Raw genomic sequence first — 21995 nt, forward strand, 5'->3', positions numbered from 1 at the left:
TTTAATTTTGGTTTTAGGTGCTACAAGCATTTTGGAAATTAATGTAGTTTTAAAATGTACTAAATATGCCCTTATCAGTACATTTTGTGTCTATTATCTGCATTGTGTCTATTATCTATTACAGCTGCATCTTTTATACGTTACACATACTGAAGAAATAGGCTTTCACGGCTACTGATAGATAAAAATACAAGAGAAAGTAACTTAAATGTTAAATATCATGGGTTGTTATAGCAACAGCATTATGTCAGATGATACCGAATACTGTAAATCATTATTTTGATGGAATAAACGATGAAGTACGTGTTTTGCTTATTCTAATAACGTAAAGTCAAGGAGAAAGGCAATAAATAATAATAAAAAACATTGGTATTATTTCAGTTCTAATACTTGTGTACGTATTGTCTTACAGTTTTGTGCATAATTTTGTAGTGTTCAGTATTGATTAATTGATACTTTTTTTTTGCCCCATATGAAGAACGAGAATTCAGCTAGTAAGCAATAAAATACTAAAAAAAGAAAAGTAAAGAATTGCAGTTAAAGTAAAATTGCATAATTTAAATATATATATATATATATATATATATATATATATATATATATATATATATATATATATATATATATATATATATATATATATATATATATATATATATATATATATATATATATATATATTATATATATATATATATATATATATATATATATATATATATATATATATATATAAAACGCTTTATCTGTTTCTCCCTCTTTTGTATCATCGTATATCACCGATTTCTTCAAATTGGTCACCCTTTTAAAACAAATACTGAAAATCAAGTGTAATGTTAAAAAAAAGGTTAAAATGAAATAAATGAATATAAAGAAAACAAGCTTTCAGAAACGCAAACAAACGATTCACAAAGCAACCAAATTAACACACACAATAAAAGTTTCTAACGTTAAAAATTAAAACATTTTAGAAACGTTTTGCCAAACGTTATGCAAAATCTATATTTGGAGGAATGAGTTATTTTTTTACGTTAATTTTCCCGCAGATGTTATGAAGCGTTTGCATTATCAAATAACCATAACTTTATGCAAAAGCTCTCTAATATATAGCAAGTAACCAGTAACTCTCAGAATTACCTGCTTTTATGTCACAACCTTTATCTAAAAATATCAATGAAATTTTTGACTTACTGGGTATATCTTAGTGAATTATAGGATGCAAATGGAAATTGGTGTTCGAGAGAAAGATAAAAGAAATAAACACTTGGTCCAAAGTAAAATAGCAAGCCCAAAAATATTCCAGTCTTGGGGTACCTACAAAGGATAATGAATTTATTTAATAAGAAAAACAATTTAAGCAAATGAAAGGAAAAATATATCGGGTCGGAAAGCAAAGGAAGAGACATTACATGACACCTGTTGGGTTGAAATAGATATTGCACTAAAGATTAAAAGAATAAATTATCTTTATTACTGCAAGAAATTTTGTAAGTTATTCTAAAATGAGTTGCGATACAGGTTTTCATCTTGATGATTTACTATCATCAGCAGTTTAACGTCACTGTTTGCTGATTTAAAATCATCGCAGTCAATCTTCCCAGGGCGAAATTGTCAATCGCAGAAGCAGATAGGCAATTAATTTCCGCTTCTGCGAACTAATTAGAGGAGTAAATTTTTATTTACTCATACAAAAAAATTGGCTTTCTTTTTCTTTTTTAAAAATTGCTGCATTTCTTGCAGCAATGAATAACGAATTCTGCGGAATTCTGCTTTTACTCAATCCAGAGAAAGGTTTTTTCTCGTTCCTCCTCCTTTTTATAGGAGAATAAGAATAAAATAAAAAAATTACGGCTACCCCATACAGTTGTGAAAATAAGTTATGGTAACATCTTGCTAAGCTTTTCCGAAAAAAAAATGCAAGAGCTTAAATTCCTTTAACTTGAAAAAAAAAACTGCAATTTAAAAAAAATAGAATTGTAAAGTACAAAATTTTTTACATAATTTTAAATGACAGAACAAAAAATTCGATCGAAACCGGTTAGTATTTTTTTTAAAGAAAGTAAAATGTTATCACCCTTAAGCTGAATTTTTAAAACATTATTGTGAATTATTATAATTTTAAAATATTGGTGCAAAGTCTATGATTTAAAGCAAAATAAAATAAATTTGCTTCTTTACTGTAGTGGCTGAAAGTAGACTCACGACCGAAAAGGCTTAAATATTAGTTTGTGACCCATAATAAATGCATATTTTGCCTTTCTTTTTGAAAGGAACTATAAATATATATACTAAGGGAGGTGATTACGGAACACCCCGTTTACTTCATCCATTCAAAATTAAATTGATTGACATTGAAACTTCTAAACTCATGTTAATAAATAAATTAAAAGAAGTGAATAAATACCTGTAAGTAACAATCATTAAAGGGAGGGAGATAATCAAATGCTGCATCGTATTAGCTATATACCACGTATGCGCCATGCACTGAAATAAAAATTAAAGTTTCTTACTTTAACGTCAATAAGAAAAGGACATTTTTAAGAACCACATTTTGAATAAATTACACGCACTTTATTGGGAAGGGACAAAAACGGTTTTTTTTCGAAATCACTCTTTTACTTTGACTGATGAGACTGGGATAACATGGCTGGCAGGGATTTGTCGATCTTATCGGTCAATATTGCTATTAAATAGCAATGTCAGATTTTTAAATATGCACATTTAAGCATACAATTCTAATGAAATATTAGTAATTAATTCTAAATCTTATTAATTAATTAATAACGCTACGAAATCATTCTCAAAACTGAAAGACGTTACGACACAATTAATAAAATAAAATAAATATATTTTTATTCTTTATCATTTTTCCCTTCCTAGTGCCTTTACGTTGTTAGATTAAGCAACTGAGGCATTTAGGTGTTCATACCATCAAAATTAAAACTAACTGAATTCAGTATAATTTAAAATGATGGTGTTGTTTAAGGGGAGTAACACTTGCAGGTTCTTTTTTCAAATTTCCATCATGTGAAATTGATTTTACACTAAATTGTTTCCGTGGCGGAAAACAAATGTATTATTACACATACTTATGCCACATCACAAATAAAAAACATAAAATAAAAAATGAAGAAATAGTAGTAGTGACATCGTTCAAAAACCGCTCCGCTATCTCCAAAAACGTTCTCGTCCTCCCCATCAATTTTAATTCTTTTGTTTTTGTTGCTATATCGTGGCGCCCTCTAGAGGCGGAAAACCTTACAAGGAGCAATTTGTGATTGTCGAAGTTTACGACAAACGAACAACATTCTCCGGTACCAATCCCTCTCGAGGATCAGAACTAAGACACCTCTTTCCACAGTATCTATATTAAAACTGCACATAATTAGTGCAGTTTTAAGAGTTACCAAATATACTGATATAATACTTCGTACTTAATTAGCATAATTGACGTCAATTGCCATTACACCACTAGTGCCTATTATATCAAAAGTAGTTAAGCATCGTTGGGGCCAATACGTTACGCATATTTGAAATGTTCAACACCTGTCACAGTCACATGCCATTATCGGAGAGCAACATTTATCATACCCGAATTGGAGCGTATAAAATGAACGAAAAGGACTTGAAGCGCCATCTCTTAAAACATTTTAGTACAAAAAATAGGATTTCATGGATTGAAACTTGTAACTTATCAAAAAGTATGTGCTTCAATATTTTATTACCCATTGGTAAAATGGGTCTTCGTTTGGATTTGATGGCGTCCTCACTTTTCAACTGTGTTCAAGAGTAATAGTAAACAGTGCGCATGCGTCGTCATTGCATGCATTGCTATGGCGACCGCTGCTGTTATTTTATTTTTATTTTCACTAGCAGGCATTTTTAATGTATTTACATAATAATAATTGAAAGTATTTTTATATTATTTTTGTTATTAGCGTACCTGCTTGAATGTGATTTCAATATAAATATGAATGCAGAAGAAGGAAAAGTATTTTGTGACGTCTTGAAACACGTACAATAGGCAGGAGATATGAAAATCAATCAGACGACAAACATCAATTGAGACAGTTTTTGCAACTCATGATTTGAAATGTTGTGGCTTTTAATGGAGTCCACCCAGAAAGAAAAAGCATTTGACCACCCAAGTAGCACAGAAACATCGAACTATACCGTGGCCGTTCCTATCAATATTTTGAAAGCGGAGGAATATAGATACTGTGAGCAAGTTATTGAACGAATTCCGTCAATGAAACTTTAAAAGTATTTTTCTTAAAACACTCTATATTAAATATATTTTAGTTCCAAAGTTCAAAATATTTGTTAGAAAGATAAAAATGAGTAAAATTTCTTTGTACTTGCTCACATTAGTGAAAGTAAAAAATAGAATTCCGTGAAAACGATATTGAACGGGATTGGAAGGTGAAGCGAACTTAATATTGTTATCAACAAAGTTAATCGATGTGAACGCTTGTCACGTGATCTTCAGCTCTGACGTCACGCTTTACGAATTGTATGTGTTCAGCGTGTTATATCTCCTACTAAAATCTTAATATTGTCGTCAAAAGTCACCTTACTGATTTAATTTAGGTAAGCAAAGTTTATTCATCTTCTATTTACTTGTATAAACTCTATTAATATTGTGTCAGGTCTTCATTTCTAATTACAATGTTTAACTTTTATACTTAGGTTAAGCCTACATTACCAAAAGAACATTCCATTATAAAAGATCATATGTAGCTGGTTTTGAATTATAATTAAGTTAGTAGTTTTTAACTTATCGCTAATTTTAAATATTATTATCGGAATAATTTCTAATTAATGACTTAAATTCAGTGTCACAGTTGTTTGTTCAGAATCGTTTACTTGTTGACTGGGATGTTAAATGTTATGTTTTACAATCTATCTAATTTTTTTTAAATAAATTCACTAGCTTCGTAAATAATTTTTTATAAGTTGAAATGTTTCTAATGTAATTTATTGTGTGAACAAGGTTCATAGCATTGTAGTTATGAGTGTATAAATACTTTTCATAAAAATTAAGTCTGTCAGCGTTAATTCTGTGTGCTTATTAACAGTTAATTCGTTTTAAAACATTCATAATTGTGCTCAAAGTATACATAATTTATCAAAATATTCATGTAAGTGAATCGTAGTAAAAGGTTATATAAATTTTAAAATTATGTCTAAAAGTAAGATAAGCAATATGAAAATATTAAACAATTTTAAAAAAAGAAATAAGTTAAACTTTTCAATTTCTGAAAACAATGATATTCTATTTACCTAAATTTAATCCAGTCTAGCAATATAATTCTCTAAATAAAAGTTCTTAATATATAAGATTTAGTTTATGGTACAAGAATGATTGTAATTCGTTACTACTACAATTTTTTTTTTTTAAATGTGTTGGATATCAAGTAAGGTATGTGTTATGTATAAAGTATGATATGTGTTTCTTATGTTACAAGAGTATACTAAAGGAAAATTAAACTAGACACTGAAGGCTCAAAATCAAAGAAATTTTTATGTTTATTTAAACTTCTTTAAAGAATTTTTTGTTTGCTGAAAATAATAATAAAAATTTATAGATAAAAAAGGGAAATTTAAATGTCAAAAATAATATCAAAATGTGTTAATATACAAAATATTAAAGCTGTTCACTTTTTTTTATCTTTAAAATAACTCTAAAAACTGAAGTATAATTTGGATAAGAGTGCACCAACTAAAACTTATAAGTTTCTAAGATTATGATTAGAAAATATTGGTCAAAGCTTTTCTAATTAAATATTTTATTGTTTTTCAGGCTTTGAAAAAACCCGGGGGAAATTGGGTTTTTTCATTTAGTGCTCATAAACTTTTAAGTTTTACTGTATAAATATTTTTATTTATTAATTTTGCAGGATCTCAGAGAATGAAGGATCTCAATTTTTCACAAAAGAGGTACCTCTCAGAAAAACCAAGACAGACCAGGTATTTATATATATATAAACATAGTTTATTTATATATATATATAACATAACAGATCTATGTGTGATTCTTATTAAATAGGATTATAACTTAGCTGTGATTCTTTCTAAAATATTAATGTGTAGAAATTAATTTTGTAATGTCTTATCTTATACTGATATCTATTTACAATATATATCAAGTAGAAATGTTATATTTTGATGTGATAATTTGTTACTGTTTTATCTTATTCTTAATGCCTTCATGTAAATGATTAGAATTTATTTAGAGAAGGAGTGCACTTGTTTATTTATACCACGATCAGTAATTTAATGAATAAATGTCACAGTTCTTTCATTGTGTTGCAATTTCACCAACATAGGCGTATAATTCGCTCTACTCAGCCTTTTAGCTATTAAGTAAATAAATAAATTATGACATCAGACTATTTTGTATTCTTGTCACCGAACAGAGCAATTGCAAGATGAGAAAACTAGTATAAATTTAGGAGCCTCGAGTAACATTTTGTATTTTGAATATTTTTTCCTCATTTATTTTTCATGAAAAATTTGCATGTTATTATATTTAAAAAAGTGTATTTAGTTTGTGTATTAGTAAATGTATATAGTTTTCATTTTTTGTAAATTAACTTGGTGTTTTTATAAAATACTTAATCATATTATTAGCAATAAGAACACATTTATAAAACTGCACATACTTAATCTCTTGTATTTGTTATTTTAGTAACTAAGATGTGTAACTGTGTGTTAGAAAATCAAGAGGAGATTAAATAGTTAAGAAATGAAATTAAAGAAACGAAGGCTCTGAAAAAGAGAAAGATAATTCAACATCTGTTCTTTTAGAATTACCAAGAGGTATTGAGTTTCCGTTTTCTTCGGATGGTGATCTTAATCAATTAGAGGAAAAGTTGAAAGAAGATAAGAATTTACAGTTTGCTTGTAAGTGAACTTATTGTAATTAGTTTTGTGATTGAGTTATTCAATGGTATTATAATCATTCCCTAATTTTTTTCTCCATAGAAAGCATTTTATTAAAAATGGAGCTATTATTATTATGATCAAAAAAATTACAATTGCTCATAGGATCCTTTGGTATAGGAACCTTTGCTCTAAAGTATAGACCACTGAATCTTAACCTTTTCAAACCTTGCTGTCCCCTTAAAACGCAAAAAAGAATTTCACCATCTTATTTGTTCTGTACTTGAGGGTGAATGGAGAGTTTAAATGATTATTCTATATGGACCGGGCAATAAATCGATGCATCTCAAAATATCTACGTAACACATATATCGGCAGGCCGATATAATGACTTTTGTTTCAGATGATGCATCAGAAATCTGATTTAAGCAATTGATAGTTACTTTCATTTTAGGGGATGTATCAGCTGCGGAGTTGTTGATGGCATCTATTTTACTTATTTTTAACAAGTGTACATATTAAATAATACTTGAAAGTGGGCTAGCTAATATAAATATTTTAATTCTCTTTTAGATTAAATTTTAACATAATTTGTATTGTCTTGTAGCTGTTTGAATAAATTAACAAACTTTTGTTTTCAGATTCGGTATTTTGAATCCATATGCTGGCATTGTAACTGAGGCGAAAAGAGAAGTCCTCATTTGAAAGAGGGCCTGCCATCACTAATGTCATTTGGGTAAAATTGTTGATTAAAATATTATTTATTTTTATTAATATGTATATGTGATATTTTTTTCCCTTCCAGTTTTTAAATTCTTTAAGAAAAAAAAAAGAAGTTTTCTATCTGAATAATAATTCCAATTGCAAATAATAAATCAAAATATTTAGAATTCCTCTCTTTTTGTATTAAATTTTACAAACATTAATTTGCAGTTAATCCTTAACATTTAAGTTTATTCAGGATTTTTCGTGTATATTCACAATTTTTTAATATGTATTAGTATATATCATTAGTCGATTTTTATCTTTGTAAGCTGTAGTTAAAGGCAGCATTATAATTAAATTTAATTTAAAAATAATTCTAGGAAGAGATTCTCTCTATTTGAAAAATACAAAATAAAAATTTGCTCCCATGCAAAGGAAACCAGATATTGCAAAAAAGTTTCAGAAATCCAAACCAAAAAAGTGAGCGGGAGAGAGAGGCTTGAAAAACTTAATTTTCAAAGTCTAACACAGTTGTACGTCAATAGTTTTTGGATCACAAAAAAAAGTAACTTTGTAGAAGGAAGAAAAAAAATGATTACGTTAAAGAATTGAATGCATTTGGGAGTGCAGTGTATTTATAATAAGTTTAAGCTTTTGTTTAATACTTCTAAGTATATGCAATCATAAGTAATCAATATCAGATCTAAATTTTAAAAATAAATCTTATTTTCAACTTCAATACTTTTTGTGTATTCACATTATTATAAGAGAATGTTCTTTAATGCATAGAAGTAAAATTGAATATTAAGAAATACAATTAAAACTGAACCGATAAGCTTTTTCTTATAGTATTTTTTGTTGTAAAAGAATTAATTATTTAATCAAATATACAGCATTGCCGCTTGAATATTGACAGTTTTACAAAAGAGTGTCTAATGCAGCTTTTTTGATCCGTGTGTCGATTCTCTAAGCCAGTGATTCTCAACCGCAGTGCCGCCGCTCTTTTTTGTGCTGCCAAATTCTTAAAATGTGCTTGAAATGTTTATAAAAAGTATAATTTTTCTACGCTTTAACCATGTGAACATCTTTGTCGGTGATTGCCTTGTCTCTGACAATCTTAAAATAAGATGGAATAGTTAAATTGTCTTAGACACGCAGTTTTAAAAAAATGTTGAAATAAGTAGGGAATTTAATGACTATTAAAATAATTTATTAACAAAGGAAAGCAAGCTAAATATTAACTTACAAATGGAAATATAAGTTAATCATTAAAGTAAGCTATGCAATATAAACAAATTAACAAAGGATAACTTTAAAAAACCAAATATATAAACAAATTAGGAAAGGATAACTAACAAAAAAATAAGCTAAAAATTTATTAGCAAAAAAAACTAGTTAACAAGAAATCACAAAAATTAACAGTTAATAACTATAGAAAACAAGTTAACAATTAATAACTAGCAAAAAGAAGGAAAAAATAAATAAATGTTACTTACTAATAAAAAATCATTCGAAAGAAATAATTAATCCCTTAATAAACGTGCTTTCCCTTAGGAAAATTTGCCATAGGTTTGTCATAAAAAAAATGCCATAGGATATTCCTATGGGGTTTTGCCTATGGCAAAAATTTTGACATATACGTATGGCGGAATTTTGCCATACATGTATGTCAAATTTTTGCCATAGGCAAAACCCCATAGGAATATTCTATGGCATTTTTTTGAATGGCAAAATTTTGCCTTAGGCAAAACCCCATAGGAATATCCTATGGAATTTTTTTGTATGGCAAAGTTTTGCCATAAGTGTATGGCAAAATTTTGCCATAGGCAAAACCCCATAGGAATATCCTATGGCATTTTTTTATATGGCAAATTTTTGCCATAAAACTAAGATGTGCTACAGTTTATGAAGAAATATTTTTCCATAGGTTATGGTACACCTTTGCCATACAGCTATGGCAACATTTCTCGTTGATATTTTACCATACGTCAAAAAATAATTACTTACAAGAATCTTTCGCAATGGATAATATATAAAATTCAAAACTTAATAATTGTGGAATAAATATATATCCAGAAAGCTTTTTTTTTTTTAAATTTCTTTGATAAACTTCTCCTGTTTTACTTGCAGAATCCTTTTTGTATGCGGTTCTTATTCAAATAAATTTCAAACAGTTAGTACTAACCGCTAGAAAATGGGTCCGGTGGTCGGAGCGAGTGGGGAAAATAATGGTTATGTTGATTAGGAACAAAATATATTGAGTACAGGCAACTAATATTTGTTAAAGCTGTAAAAACAAGAAAATAGAAAGTGGGTCCGGAGGTCGGAGCGAGTACAAAAAACATTAATTTGATTGATTGGTATCATAATTAGTTAGATAAGCGGCAGATATTAGAGGAACCTAAAAGAACGCGAAGCAAAATAACGGTCCGATGGTCGGAGCGAGTATGAAAATTCTTTAAATTTCGATATGTGATACTAAACTGAAAATTAAACAGACTACTAAAACAATAAAATACTATTAAAACTCAAAAGATAAAGAGTGGGGCCGGTGGTCGAAGCGAAATTAGTTTAAAATAGATCAAACGGGACAAAAGCTGAATATGTAACGGTGCAACCAGTGGTCGCATGTGAACAAAATTTTATCTATAAAAAAGATGGTATTAGACTATGAAAAGCTAAGAATAGAAAACAGGCTAAATTAATTGATCCCCTACTAATGAGGGATAAAAAAACTCAGAAAATTTATGTTGAGTTGTGATAAGCACATTTAGAAAAGAGAACACAATATAGAAACATTGGTAAATACAAAACATGTTTAAGACATGATTAAAATTGGTAAAATTAATAATTGTTATTGACAAATTTACACTTGGTCAGGGATAGTAAATAAAAATTAATTGGGTATAGGGAATCACTATGACGAAAAAGTTGTAAACTTAAGGAAAGATTAAATTGTTAAAAGCATTTTTGGTTACAGCAACAGATGATATGGCCAGGGACTGTCCAGTTGATGATATTGAAGCAAAACAATTGTCAACCAGTAATCCAGCAAATCTAGTTAAGTGATGACCCTAAGCTATGTATAAACATGTAACCCCTTAGGAAAATTTGCCATAGGTTTGCCATAAAAAATGCCATAGGATATTCCAATGGGGTTTTGCCTATGGCAAAAATTTTGCCATACACTTTTGCCATACATGTATGGCAAAATTTTGCCATACATATATGGCAAAAGTGTATGGCAAAATTTTACCATAGGCAAAACCCCATAGGAATATCCTATGGCATTTTTTATATGGCAAAATTTTGCCTTACGTATATGGCAAAAGTGTGTGGCAAAATTTTGCCATAGGCAAAAACCCCATAGGAATATCCTATGGCATTTTTTATATGGCAAATTTTTGCCATAAAACTTAGATGTGCTACAGCTTATGACGAAATATTTTTCCATAGGCTATGGTACACCTTTGCCATACAGCTATGGCAACATTTCTCGTTGATATTTTATCATACATCCAAAAATAGTTACTTACAAGAATCATTCGCAATGGATATTAAAAATGCAAAACTTAATAATTGTAGAATAAATATATATCCAGAAAGCTTTTTTTTTTAAATTTCTTTGATAAGCTTCTCTTGTTTCACTTGCAGAATCCTTTCTGAATGCTGTTCTTATTCAAATAAATTTTAAATGGTTAGTACTAACCGTTAGAAAATGAGTCCGGCCGTCGGAGCGAGTGGGGAAAGTATTGGTTATGTTGATTAGGAACAAAATATATTGAGTACAGGCAACCAATATTTGTTAAAACTGTAAAAAACAAGAAAATAGAAAGTGAGTCTGGAGGTCGGGGCGAGTATAAAAAACGTTAATTTGATTGATTGGTATCATAATGAGTTAGATAAGCGTCAGATATTAGAGGAACCTAAAAGAAAGCAAATTTAAATAATGGTCCGATGGTCGGAGCGAGTATGAAATTTTTTTAAATTTTGATATGTGATACTAAGCTAAAAATTAAACAGACTACTAAAACAATAAAATACTATGAAAACTCAAAAGATAAAAAGTGGGACCGGTGGTCGAAGCGAAATTAGTTTAAAATAGACCAAACGGGACGAAAGCCGAATATGTAACGGTGCTACCAGTGGTGGCATGAGAACAAAATTTTATCTATAAAAAAGATGGTATTAGACAATGAAAAGCTAAGAATAGAAAACAGGCTAAATTAGTTGATCCCATATATGGCAACGTTACTTTTAAAAAGTAACGAGTAAAAGTACAAGTATTTTTAAAAAAAGTAACGAGTAAAAAGTAAAAAGTTCTTATTTTAAAAAGTAACGAGTAAAAAGTACAAGTAAAAGTACAAGTACTAAACAAAAAAAGTAACGATTTAAAAGTACATTTCTAGGAAATCGAAAATTCAAAGTTACCTGAAATTTCATTAAATAATATTCTTATGTTCTTTAACGTTTTTGTAAAATTGTTATTATTTATTTAATTATTTTTAATTTTGAAAGTTATGGATATTAATTTATTTTTAAATTCGCAAGAATATTATAATATAATTTTATAATGTAATCGTATAATATAATTTTAAAATCAAATATAATTTTAATATCAAACTTTTTATGGATTTGCACGAAAAAGAAATTTTATCTATTGACTTTAATTTTTAGTTTATTATTTTTATTTAATTAAATTACCATTGATTTAAAATTGTTTTACTCTTTAGAAACGTGTTTTAAAAACACAAACATAAACAAAGCAAACACGGGGTTTCAGATAGCTTTGTGATCTTTGAGCTAGTAAAAAATAATTGAATGTGTAGTATAAGTTGAAACAGAAAGTATTTAAACACGAAGTTAGCTGTGAATGCATATATATTGCATTCACAGCTTTTTTTTTTTTTTTTTTTTTTTTTTTTTTTTTTTACGAAGGCTTACCGAGTTTTAGAAAAAAGTAACGATTTCATTCGATATTTCAGTTACAAATACTTTTACTTTTTCCCTAAAAAAGTAACGAAAGTACAAGTAAAAGTACTAAATTTAAAAAGTAACGAAGTACAAGTAAAAGTACGTACTTTTTACTTGTACCGGCGGTACAAGTAACGAAAGTAAAAGTACTGCCATGCATGGTTGATCCCCTACTAGTGAGGGATATGAAACTCAGAAAATTTATGTTGAGTTGTGCTAAGCACAGTTAGAAAAGAGAACGCAATATAGAGACATTGGTAAATATAAAACATGTTTAAGACATGATTAAAATTGGTAAAATTAATAATTGCTATTTACACTTGGTCAGGGATAGTAAATAAAAATTAATTGGGTATAGGGCATCGCTATGACGAAAAGTTGTAAGCTTAAGGGCGCTTTTTCATTACACGACACGATAACGACAAAACGGATCCGATTGTCGGCGAACGACATAGGGTCAAGTAAAATACATGGTCAGCAACGGAGCGCTTTTTCACTCACCGATACGATAACGATTATGTCGCATCCGACAAGACGATATCGCTTGTCGGAATCAAATGTCGGTTAGGCAAGCAAATTTCTCCTCAAATCGTGGCGATTTTATTAGTTGTTGTGTATCTTTCCTGTTTTATCTCCTCTTTTGATATCATTATTTTATTCTTTTAATCAATTTTAATATTTTATTAGATCACGTCAAATGTAAAATTCGAAAACAAAAGTTTTATATAATTTATTCTCATGTCTGGTTATAAATTTTTAATTTCATGAAGTTGCATTTTTTACATTATAATGAGGTTGAAAGACTAAACAATCATAAAAGTTTCATTGAAAATTTTTATAAATTCATTATATGCTTTAATGAAAGGATGGTATTTTGTATAATAGTAATGGTTTGATAAAAAGGCAAATGAAGACCCTTATGTATTTCAAACAGAACTCGATCTAACTACTGGTTTCTGCTTGATTGAATAATATTAAGTCTGTTCCCTGATTCAACTGAAACATTTTTTGAAATATGATAGAACGGCTTCATAAGATAAATTTGATAAAACTGATTTAAAAAATCATCTAAAAAGATTATTCTAAATGAAACAAATATAATTCGATTTGAAAAAAACGTTAATGCTTTAAAACATTTAAAGAATTTAAGTAATGTTAAGTGATTACAGACATAATTTTAAGTGTGGATTGGCGGCACTTAAAAACAGCCAAATCTGTAGCTGCTGTGGCGTTAATACGTAAGTACCATTTCGTGCACCCAAAAACGTTTCTGCACTGCTAGCTTTTTTCTTCTGAAATAAAGTAAGAAGTTTCAGACGACGATTATCATCCGGCATATTTAAAGTTTGCAGAAAACTTTAGACACAGCAGAACACAAGCAACTGCTCACTTGTTGGGTCTTTGTGCCAACTAAATTAAATGAACGCCAAAATAAGATACTACCAATAATTTTATCAAAAAAATAACCTATTTTATTTCTTAAACATTTTAGAACACAACAACATTTATTATAACTCTGTTGCCAAAACGAATTCAAAACTAAAACTTATAATTTTTTAAAACATGTTCAAATAAATTATATAAATTTTATGTCTCTACACACTCAAAACATTTATTGAACAAGAATTTTTACTTCTCGGACTAGCGATATCGGACAGGTGAAAAAACAATTGCTTAAACAATCCGGCAACGACATTGTCGTTCACACATTTGTCGTCCGATTTTGTCGGTATCGTGTCGTGTAATGAAAAAGCGCCCTAAGGAACGTTTAAATTGTTAAAAGCATTTTTGGTAACAGCAGCAGATGATATGGCCAGGGACTGTCCCATTGATAATATTGAGGCAAAATAATTGTCAACCAGTAATCCAGCAAATCTAGTTAAGTGATGACCCTAAGCTATGTATAAATATGTAACAGAACATTGTACAAATATATGTTATAATATAGTTAAATATATATAATATAGTTAAGGAATATTAGTTGTAAGATAGTAAAACACAGAGAAATAATAAAAACATTTTAATGGCAAGCAAAAATTGAACACAAAATAAAAATATAAAACCCTAACGTATGTAAGATAATGTAAAAAAGGATTGTAAGAACCAAAGTGGAATTAAAATCAGAAACTAATGAGAATGTAAACACTGACTTTGATATTGATATATGACAGCAATAAAATGAAATTATCACCGAACAAGTTAAAAGAATTAAAAAATTTTAATTATTAAGGAAATGATGATCTGGCTTGATCATAATTACTTAACCGCGTTTTTCATCATGATGATAGTTTACAAATTGCTGTGGGGAATAGAACACCATTAATAATGGAAAAGTGATGTGACTTTAAAAATTTATATAAGATCAGAGGGAGAGGATAAAATAAAAAGAAAGATGTCGTTTAATCAGAAACAGTTGGGGGAAAGAAATATAAAAAATTTAGATAAAAATATAAACAGCAAGACATTAATTAAAGTGTACAAAGTCAATAAATGGCAAAATTTAACATAGCGAAAACCTATACCAAACTTATACTTTTAAAAAGATTCAGATAATAAAAGTACCAGACTGCCGGAAATTAAAAACTTAATAAATTCAGAAAAATAATCGCATAGGCGTTTGCAATAAAATGTTTTTGACCAAGAATGAGATTGAAAAAATATTAAAATAAGTCGCCAAATTTAGCGAAAGATTCCACTTGAAGTGGATGACACGTTAACATGGCGGTCTGATATTCTAAGCCTAAAAGAATGGAACATTGGATTTCAAACACTCAAAAATAGGAAAATTGGCCACCCGGAACCCGGAAAACACTCACCAGGAATGCGTTGCGGGATTACATGTTGAATTTAATTAACTTCGGGGTGAAATAATGGATATTTATTTCTTTTAGAAGATGTTTTTGAGGACTCCATAGAAGTTGTTGTTTCGTTGGAGAGATCTAGATCAGCTTTTCTCTATGGTATACTGCCATACAAATCTTTAAGGTTACTATTGGCCTATGGTATACTGCCATACGAATTTCTGTGGTTGCCATAGCCCAATGGTGACGTGCCATACAAATCCTTATGGTTACCATTGGTCTATGGTATACTGCCATACAAATCTTTATGGTAGCCATAGGCTTTTGGGGTTTTGCCATACAAATCTCTATGGTAACCATAGGCGTATGGTATCTTGCCATATAAATTTCTATGGCAGCCATAGGCTTATGGGGTTGTGCCATACAAATCTCTATGGTAACCATAGGCGTATGGCATCTTGCCATACAAATTTCTATGGTAGCCATAGGTTGCCATAGATTACCATAGGCTACTCTATGGCAAATTTTCCTAAGGGACAGAACATTGTACATATATATGTGGATACTTAAGAAATATTAGTTGCAAAATAGTAAAACACAAAGACATGATAAAAAACAATTTAATGGCAAGCAAAAATTAAACACAAAATATAAATATAAAGCCCTAACATATGTAAGATAATGTAAAAAAGCATTGCAAGAACCTAAGTGGAATTAAAATAAAAAAACTAATGAGAATGTAAACACTGATAAAAGTACCAGACAGCCGGAAATTAAAAAAACTTAATAAATTCAGATAGATAATTGCATAGGCGTTTGCAATAAAATGTTTTTGACCAAGAATGAGATCGAAAAAATATTAAAATAAGTAGCCAAAGTTAGCGAATGATTCCACTTGTAGTGGATGACACGTTAATATGGCGGTCTGATACACTAAGCCTAAATCAATGGAACATCGGATTTTAAACACTCAAAAATGGAAAAATTGGCCACCCGGAGGCCGGAAAAGACTCACCAGGAATGCCTTGTGGGTTTACATGTTGAATTTAATTAACTTCGGGGTGAAATAATGGATATTTATTTCTTTTAGAAGATGTTTTTGAGGACTCCATAGAAGTTGTTGTTTCGTTGGTGGAGATCTAGATCAGCTTTTCTCTATGGTATACTGCCATACAAATCTTTAAGGTTACCATTGGCCTATGGTATACTGCCATACAAATTTCTGTGGCTGTCATAGGCCAATGGTGACGTGCCATACAAATCCTTATGGTTACCATTAGTCTATGGTATACTGCCATACAAATCTTTATGGTAGCCATAGGCTTTTGGGGTTTTGCCATACAAATCTCTATGGTAACCATAGGCGTATGGTATCTTGCCATATAAATTTCTATGGTAGCCATAGGCTTAAGGGGTTGTGCCATACAAATCTCTATGGTAACCTTAGGCGCATGGTACCTTGCCATACAAATTTCTATGGTAGCCATAGGTTGCCATAGATTACCATAGGCTTCTCTATGGCAAATTTTCCTAAGGGTTTGTAGTACATATTATTATCACAAACTATTTAACACGTCTAATTTTTTTTCATTGTGTGCTGTCAAATTCTGAAATCGTAAAAAGTGTGCCGCAACAAAAAAAAAAAAAAAAGAAAAAGGTTAAGATACATTGCTCTAACAAGGGAAACTAGGGAAGTGTGACTCGCCAATTTTGAAATAAACTAGTGGGATGTATGCCTTATGAGGAATAATTTTAGGGGGCAACATTCGTTTCGGCCCATAGAAGGTCTTGTGAGGGATAAAAAATAATTCAATATATAGAAAAATCGGTATTTTATTACTTCAATGCAGACTATTAGTTATTGTAATTGTCTCCAATTAATTTTGTGGCACTTTCACGTACTATATGATGCATATTTACTGTCAAAATTGATTTCGAAAATTTTATATATCTGTAGTTTTTCAGAAAAACCTGTTAGGTTAATTTTTAAAAAAAAATTGACATCAAATTTTTTAAATTTTTTTTTTCAAAAAACTTTTCAAATAAATTGGAGTATGCAATTCCGAATCAATTAATTAATAAATAATTAATTAACAATTATTAATAATAATTATTTATTAATAAATTTTCTGAATAACTTAATAATTAGCAAGCTAATTATTTATCCAATTAATTACAAATTAATTGGATTATGAGACAATTACAATAACTAATAGTCTGCATTGAAGTAATAAAATACCGATTTTTCTATTATTTTTCTATTATTTACGATTCTTATTGAATTATTTTTTATCTCTCACAGGACCTTCTATGGGCCAAAACGAATGTTAATTAATTCATTAATAACAAATTAATTAATTATCCAATTAATTACAAATTAATTGGATTATGAGACAATTACAATAACTAATAGTCTGCATTGAAGTAATAAAATATTGATTTTTCTATATATTGAATTATTTTTTATCTCTCACAAGATCTTCTATGGGCCGAAACGAATGTTGCCCCCGAAAATTATTCCTCATAAGGCATACATCCCACTAGTTTATTTCAAAATTGGCGAGTCACACTTCCCTAGTTTCCCTTGTAAGCTCTTCATTCAGTTTAGTTCTCTAAGTTTCGTTATATACTCATTAATAAACAGTGTTTTGTTAGTTAGTCTTTCAGTTTTTATTTTTTAAATTTTATTAATATTACTCAATGTTTTACTTCCAGCTACAGTTCCCAAACGTTTTGAGGCCAAGAGATTGCGGAAAAATTTGGGAAGGTCTGCTACAGCCACTGATTGGGAAGGACGAAAACCTAAGATAATTGACGTGATCAATTCTTTGAACTTGGAGACCCAAGAATGGGCCAATTTGTTTTACTAAATTTTAAATGTTTATTCAAATAAAATATTCATAGCTACTTTTTGTTTTATTCATCTGCATTCACACCTTCTATATTAAAAAACACGTTCATATCAGAAGGGTAAATTTTATTAAACTCATAAAATTATAATACTTTTTGAGTTATTAGTGCTGTTGTGCAATATATTAAATTACTAATTTTCAGTGACTGAATCCTGTCTGAAGATCAAATGTGCATTGCTAATGCTAAAAAATAAGAAAACTAATTTACATGCGTGGAAAATGTGGTTATTTTAAAACAAGCAAATAGTCTTTGATTTTGATTTATAAATCATAGTTGAGCTTAAAATAATTATCATGCCTTACATTAATATTCACTTCTTATATTCCATCTACAGTGCTCACTCTTATTCCTATTCACCTATTTTACACTTGATTTTTAAATTAATTACTGAGCAAATCCTAATTATATATATAATTGGAAACTGATTAAAAATATTTTTGAGTGCTTATTTTTTGTTGAAAAATTGGAGTACAATTAGCGAAATAAAATCTGAAGTGCAAAACCTTATAAAATAATTAACACAAATTTACCTATATCCTACAATACCCAGTGAAAATTTTTTCTTGAATAACGTATCAAAATTATCGATCGGTGTTCTGCCGCATCTTTAAATGCTTATTAATATTTGTTGTACGAATAACATGATGAAAATATTCATCGACGTTCTACTGTATCCGTAAACGCCGTGGAATATGGTTTTTTCAAACTCGACATTCTACGGCGTTATTGAGATATCGATCTATATCAAATTTCACAATGTCGTACAATATAAAAAAAATCTGACGTTTTTACATAGATCGATGTTTCGGAACAACATCGATCGAAGTCGTAAGCGAAGTTTTTTCGAGATCATTCGATATTCAGTGCTACTTGGGCAGTGGGCAACCAGAAATCGTTATAAGAAGATCACAACTTTTTTGTGGATTTTGAACTTTTACTGTTTCCTTGTAATGAAGTTTTGAAAGCCGAGAGTCTCACTTAAGATTCAATGCAAATACAGCATTGGATATCACAGGGATTATCCACTGTGAAGTCATAAAATCATACACGTTCAGTCAGGGGCGGATCTACTTAAGGACTTTTAGGGCTGCAGCCCAGGGCCCCGTGGACATAAAGGGCCCCAGTCCCCACTGGAAACAATAGGAATATTTTGAATTAAAAAAATATCTAATATTAAAAAATATATATATTATAAGGTTAGCAACCCTGAGATCAATCAACCCAGCATGTGAGCGTCTTTCGAACGGAACGGGGAATTACCCGTCGCTTGTTTTTGGTAAGTGTATTTTTTCGCGTCTATTATGAGGGACTTCCCGCAGCGCCGCTTAACGCCCGTCGCAATTTTGTTTTTTCCCGCACTTCTGTTCTTGTCGTAAAAGTGACTAACTTGTTTAGTTTAATAATAACTGTCTTGACTACCAGAAACCCTCTGATCCCACTGAAAACTAAATTGGTGTTCAGCAAGACAGTACCGTCTTTACGCATGGACACACCCGGGTAGTGCCCGAGGGCCCCCAGGCACTCAGGGGGCCCTAAAGAATCTCACTTTTTATAAATTGGTTTAAAAAAGAACTAAGACTAAACAAAATTACCTTATATATTTTTTTTAAAATAAATATATTATATTGTATAAAATGTGTATTTTGCTTTTCTTTCTACAAATAGTGATTGATTATCTTGCAAACAACAATAATTTGAATAGTTTATCACTGGGAAACTTAAAAAGGCAAACCGAAATCTATTTTTCTACCTTCCAATGAAATTTCTATGTGAATTCAGTTTTTTTTTTTGGGGGGGGGTCTACTAAAAACAAATTTAAATACATTTAAATCAAACTGTATTTAAATTTGTTCAAATTTTTTAGTTCGATTTTAAGTAGTATGACATGTTATAAGATAAGGGACCAAAACATTTCTTTGCCAGGGGGCCCTGCATGCTATTTAGACGGCCCTGCATCAAGAGGACGGTAATACCGAGGCGGAAAGAAATTTAGAGAATATTAAGTTTGAGTTTGAGAAATATGTTGGCGTGGGCTTGTGGTCAGAATTGCTAAATAATGATTTTATTAATGACATACTCTCACATGAAATGACTGACTTTCAAAATAAAGATCCGAAAAATATATATTCAGCTTCAATAAAGAAATACAAAGAACTAAACAGAACATTTTCAAATAGGTATTTCATTAAGAAAATGAAAAATGGTCAATCATTGGAAAGATCTTGGTTATGTTATTCAACCAGGGTTGGTACTGTTTTTTGTTTGACTTGCAAACTTTTTTCTAAAATTTCTTCTCAATACACAACCGGATTTTCTGATTGGAAACACATAGGAACTTGTTTAGAAAATGATGAAAATTCTAATGAACATAAGAAATCAATGTCAGTGTGGTTGACACGTGAAGGCAACAAGTTAATTGTATCATTAAAAGACTTCGTGAACAACATAAGGCACCAATCAGATCAGAAGCAAAAGGAATACGAACAGAAAGTTAAAAAATTAAGTACTAGGGTGGGAATAGACTACAATGACATAAACAAGAGACGCATTACTCCAAAATTTTCAGATAAGTCTACAAATAAATACTCAGTATACGCAGCGCAGAAAAATTTAAAAGAGACACGCTAAACGTTGCGTTGGATAAGCTGATTATGTATGGATTTAAATAAAAAGAGCCAAGTCTATGAGATGTATAGTAAGAAATTCAAATTTTTAATGGATTTGCAAGACAAAAATATGGAAAACATAGATCTGGAAAGTGTACGTAATATTGTTGATTATTATCCAGATGACGTAGACGAGCATTTAGTGAATGAGTGCATTCAGTTAAAATCTTATTTACTTTAGTCTAAGCCAGAGTCTTACACCTCTTGCAGTGAAATTTTTATGCTAATTTATGAAAAGAAATTTGTTGATGTTTTCCCAAATTGCTACACTGTTTAGAAGATTTTTTAAACTTTGCCAATTACTAGCTATGAAGCTGACCGCCCTCTCTCTCTCCAGGATGTCATATATAGAAAACAAATATAGAACAATGTCGAACCATCGACTAAATCATTTATCAGTTCTTTCCATAAATTGTGATTTAACGAAGGACTTACAATGTGATGAGCAAATAAAGGAATTTGCAGCACCAAAATGCATAAAGAGTGCTTTATAATTTATATGACATAACTACACTTAACCTGTCAATTTCTTTTGCAATAATGTTGTACAATCCCTTAGGAAAATTTGCCATAGAGAAGCCTATGGTAATCTATGGCAACCTATGTCTACCATAGAAATTTGTATGGTAAAATGCCATACGCCTATGGTTACCATAGAGATTTGTATGGCACAACCCCATAAGCCTATGGCTACCATAGAAATTTATATGGCAAGATACCATACGCCTATGGTTACCATAGAGATTTGTATGGCAAAACCCCAAAAGCCTATGGCTACCATAAAGATTTGTATGGCAGTATACCATAGACCAATGGTAACCATAAGGATTTGTATGGCACGTCACCATTGGGCTATGGCAACCACAGAAATTCGTATGGCAGTATACCATAGGCCAATGGTAACCTTAAAGATTTGTATGGCGGTATACCATAGAGAAAAGCTGATCTAGATCTCCACCAACGAAACAACAACTTCTATGGAGTCCTCAAAAACATCTTCTAACAGAAATAAATATCCATTATTTCACCCCGAAGTTAATTAAATTCAACA

At 29.9% G+C, this 21995-nt stretch overlaps 1 protein-coding gene and 2 long non-coding RNA genes across 5 annotated transcripts in view; 2 read left to right on the forward strand and 1 right to left on the reverse strand.

Annotated features, from left to right (window-relative positions):
- LOC147807386 (uncharacterized) overlaps nucleotides 1-21995 on the forward strand; it is a 153413-nt gene that overhangs the window by 22124 nt on the left and 109294 nt on the right. The window lies entirely within an intron of this gene.
- LOC147807388 (nose resistant to fluoxetine protein 6-like) overlaps nucleotides 1-21995 on the reverse strand; it is an 83048-nt gene that overhangs the window by 17293 nt on the left and 43760 nt on the right. Inside the window, exons 10-11 of the mRNA XM_087168481.1 lie at nucleotides 2405-2484; nucleotides 1192-1314 (exon numbers count right to left, since the gene is read on the reverse strand). Coding sequence (XP_087024607.1) covers nucleotides 1192-1314; nucleotides 2405-2484 — 203 coding nt within the window. The remainder of the gene's footprint in view (nucleotides 1-1191; nucleotides 1315-2404; nucleotides 2485-21995) is intronic.
- LOC147807389 (uncharacterized) lies at nucleotides 2491-18274 on the forward strand. Of its 3 annotated transcripts, XR_015435670.1 has the most exons (6): nucleotides 2491-4590; nucleotides 4690-4761; nucleotides 5901-5970; nucleotides 6692-6906; nucleotides 7527-7621; nucleotides 18081-18274. It is a non-coding gene; the product is annotated as an uncharacterized LOC147807389 (long non-coding RNA). The 3 variants fall into 3 exon arrangements; XR_015435668.1 differs by having other exon boundaries at nucleotides 2491-4761; XR_015435669.1 differs by lacking the exon at nucleotides 4690-4761.

This window comes from Parasteatoda tepidariorum, chromosome 7 (genome assembly GCF_982258835.1).
Source record: "Parasteatoda tepidariorum strain Cologne lab strain chromosome 7, Ptep-v5.0, whole genome shotgun sequence".
Lineage (NCBI taxonomy): Eukaryota > Metazoa > Arthropoda > Arachnida > Araneae > Theridiidae > Parasteatoda > Parasteatoda tepidariorum.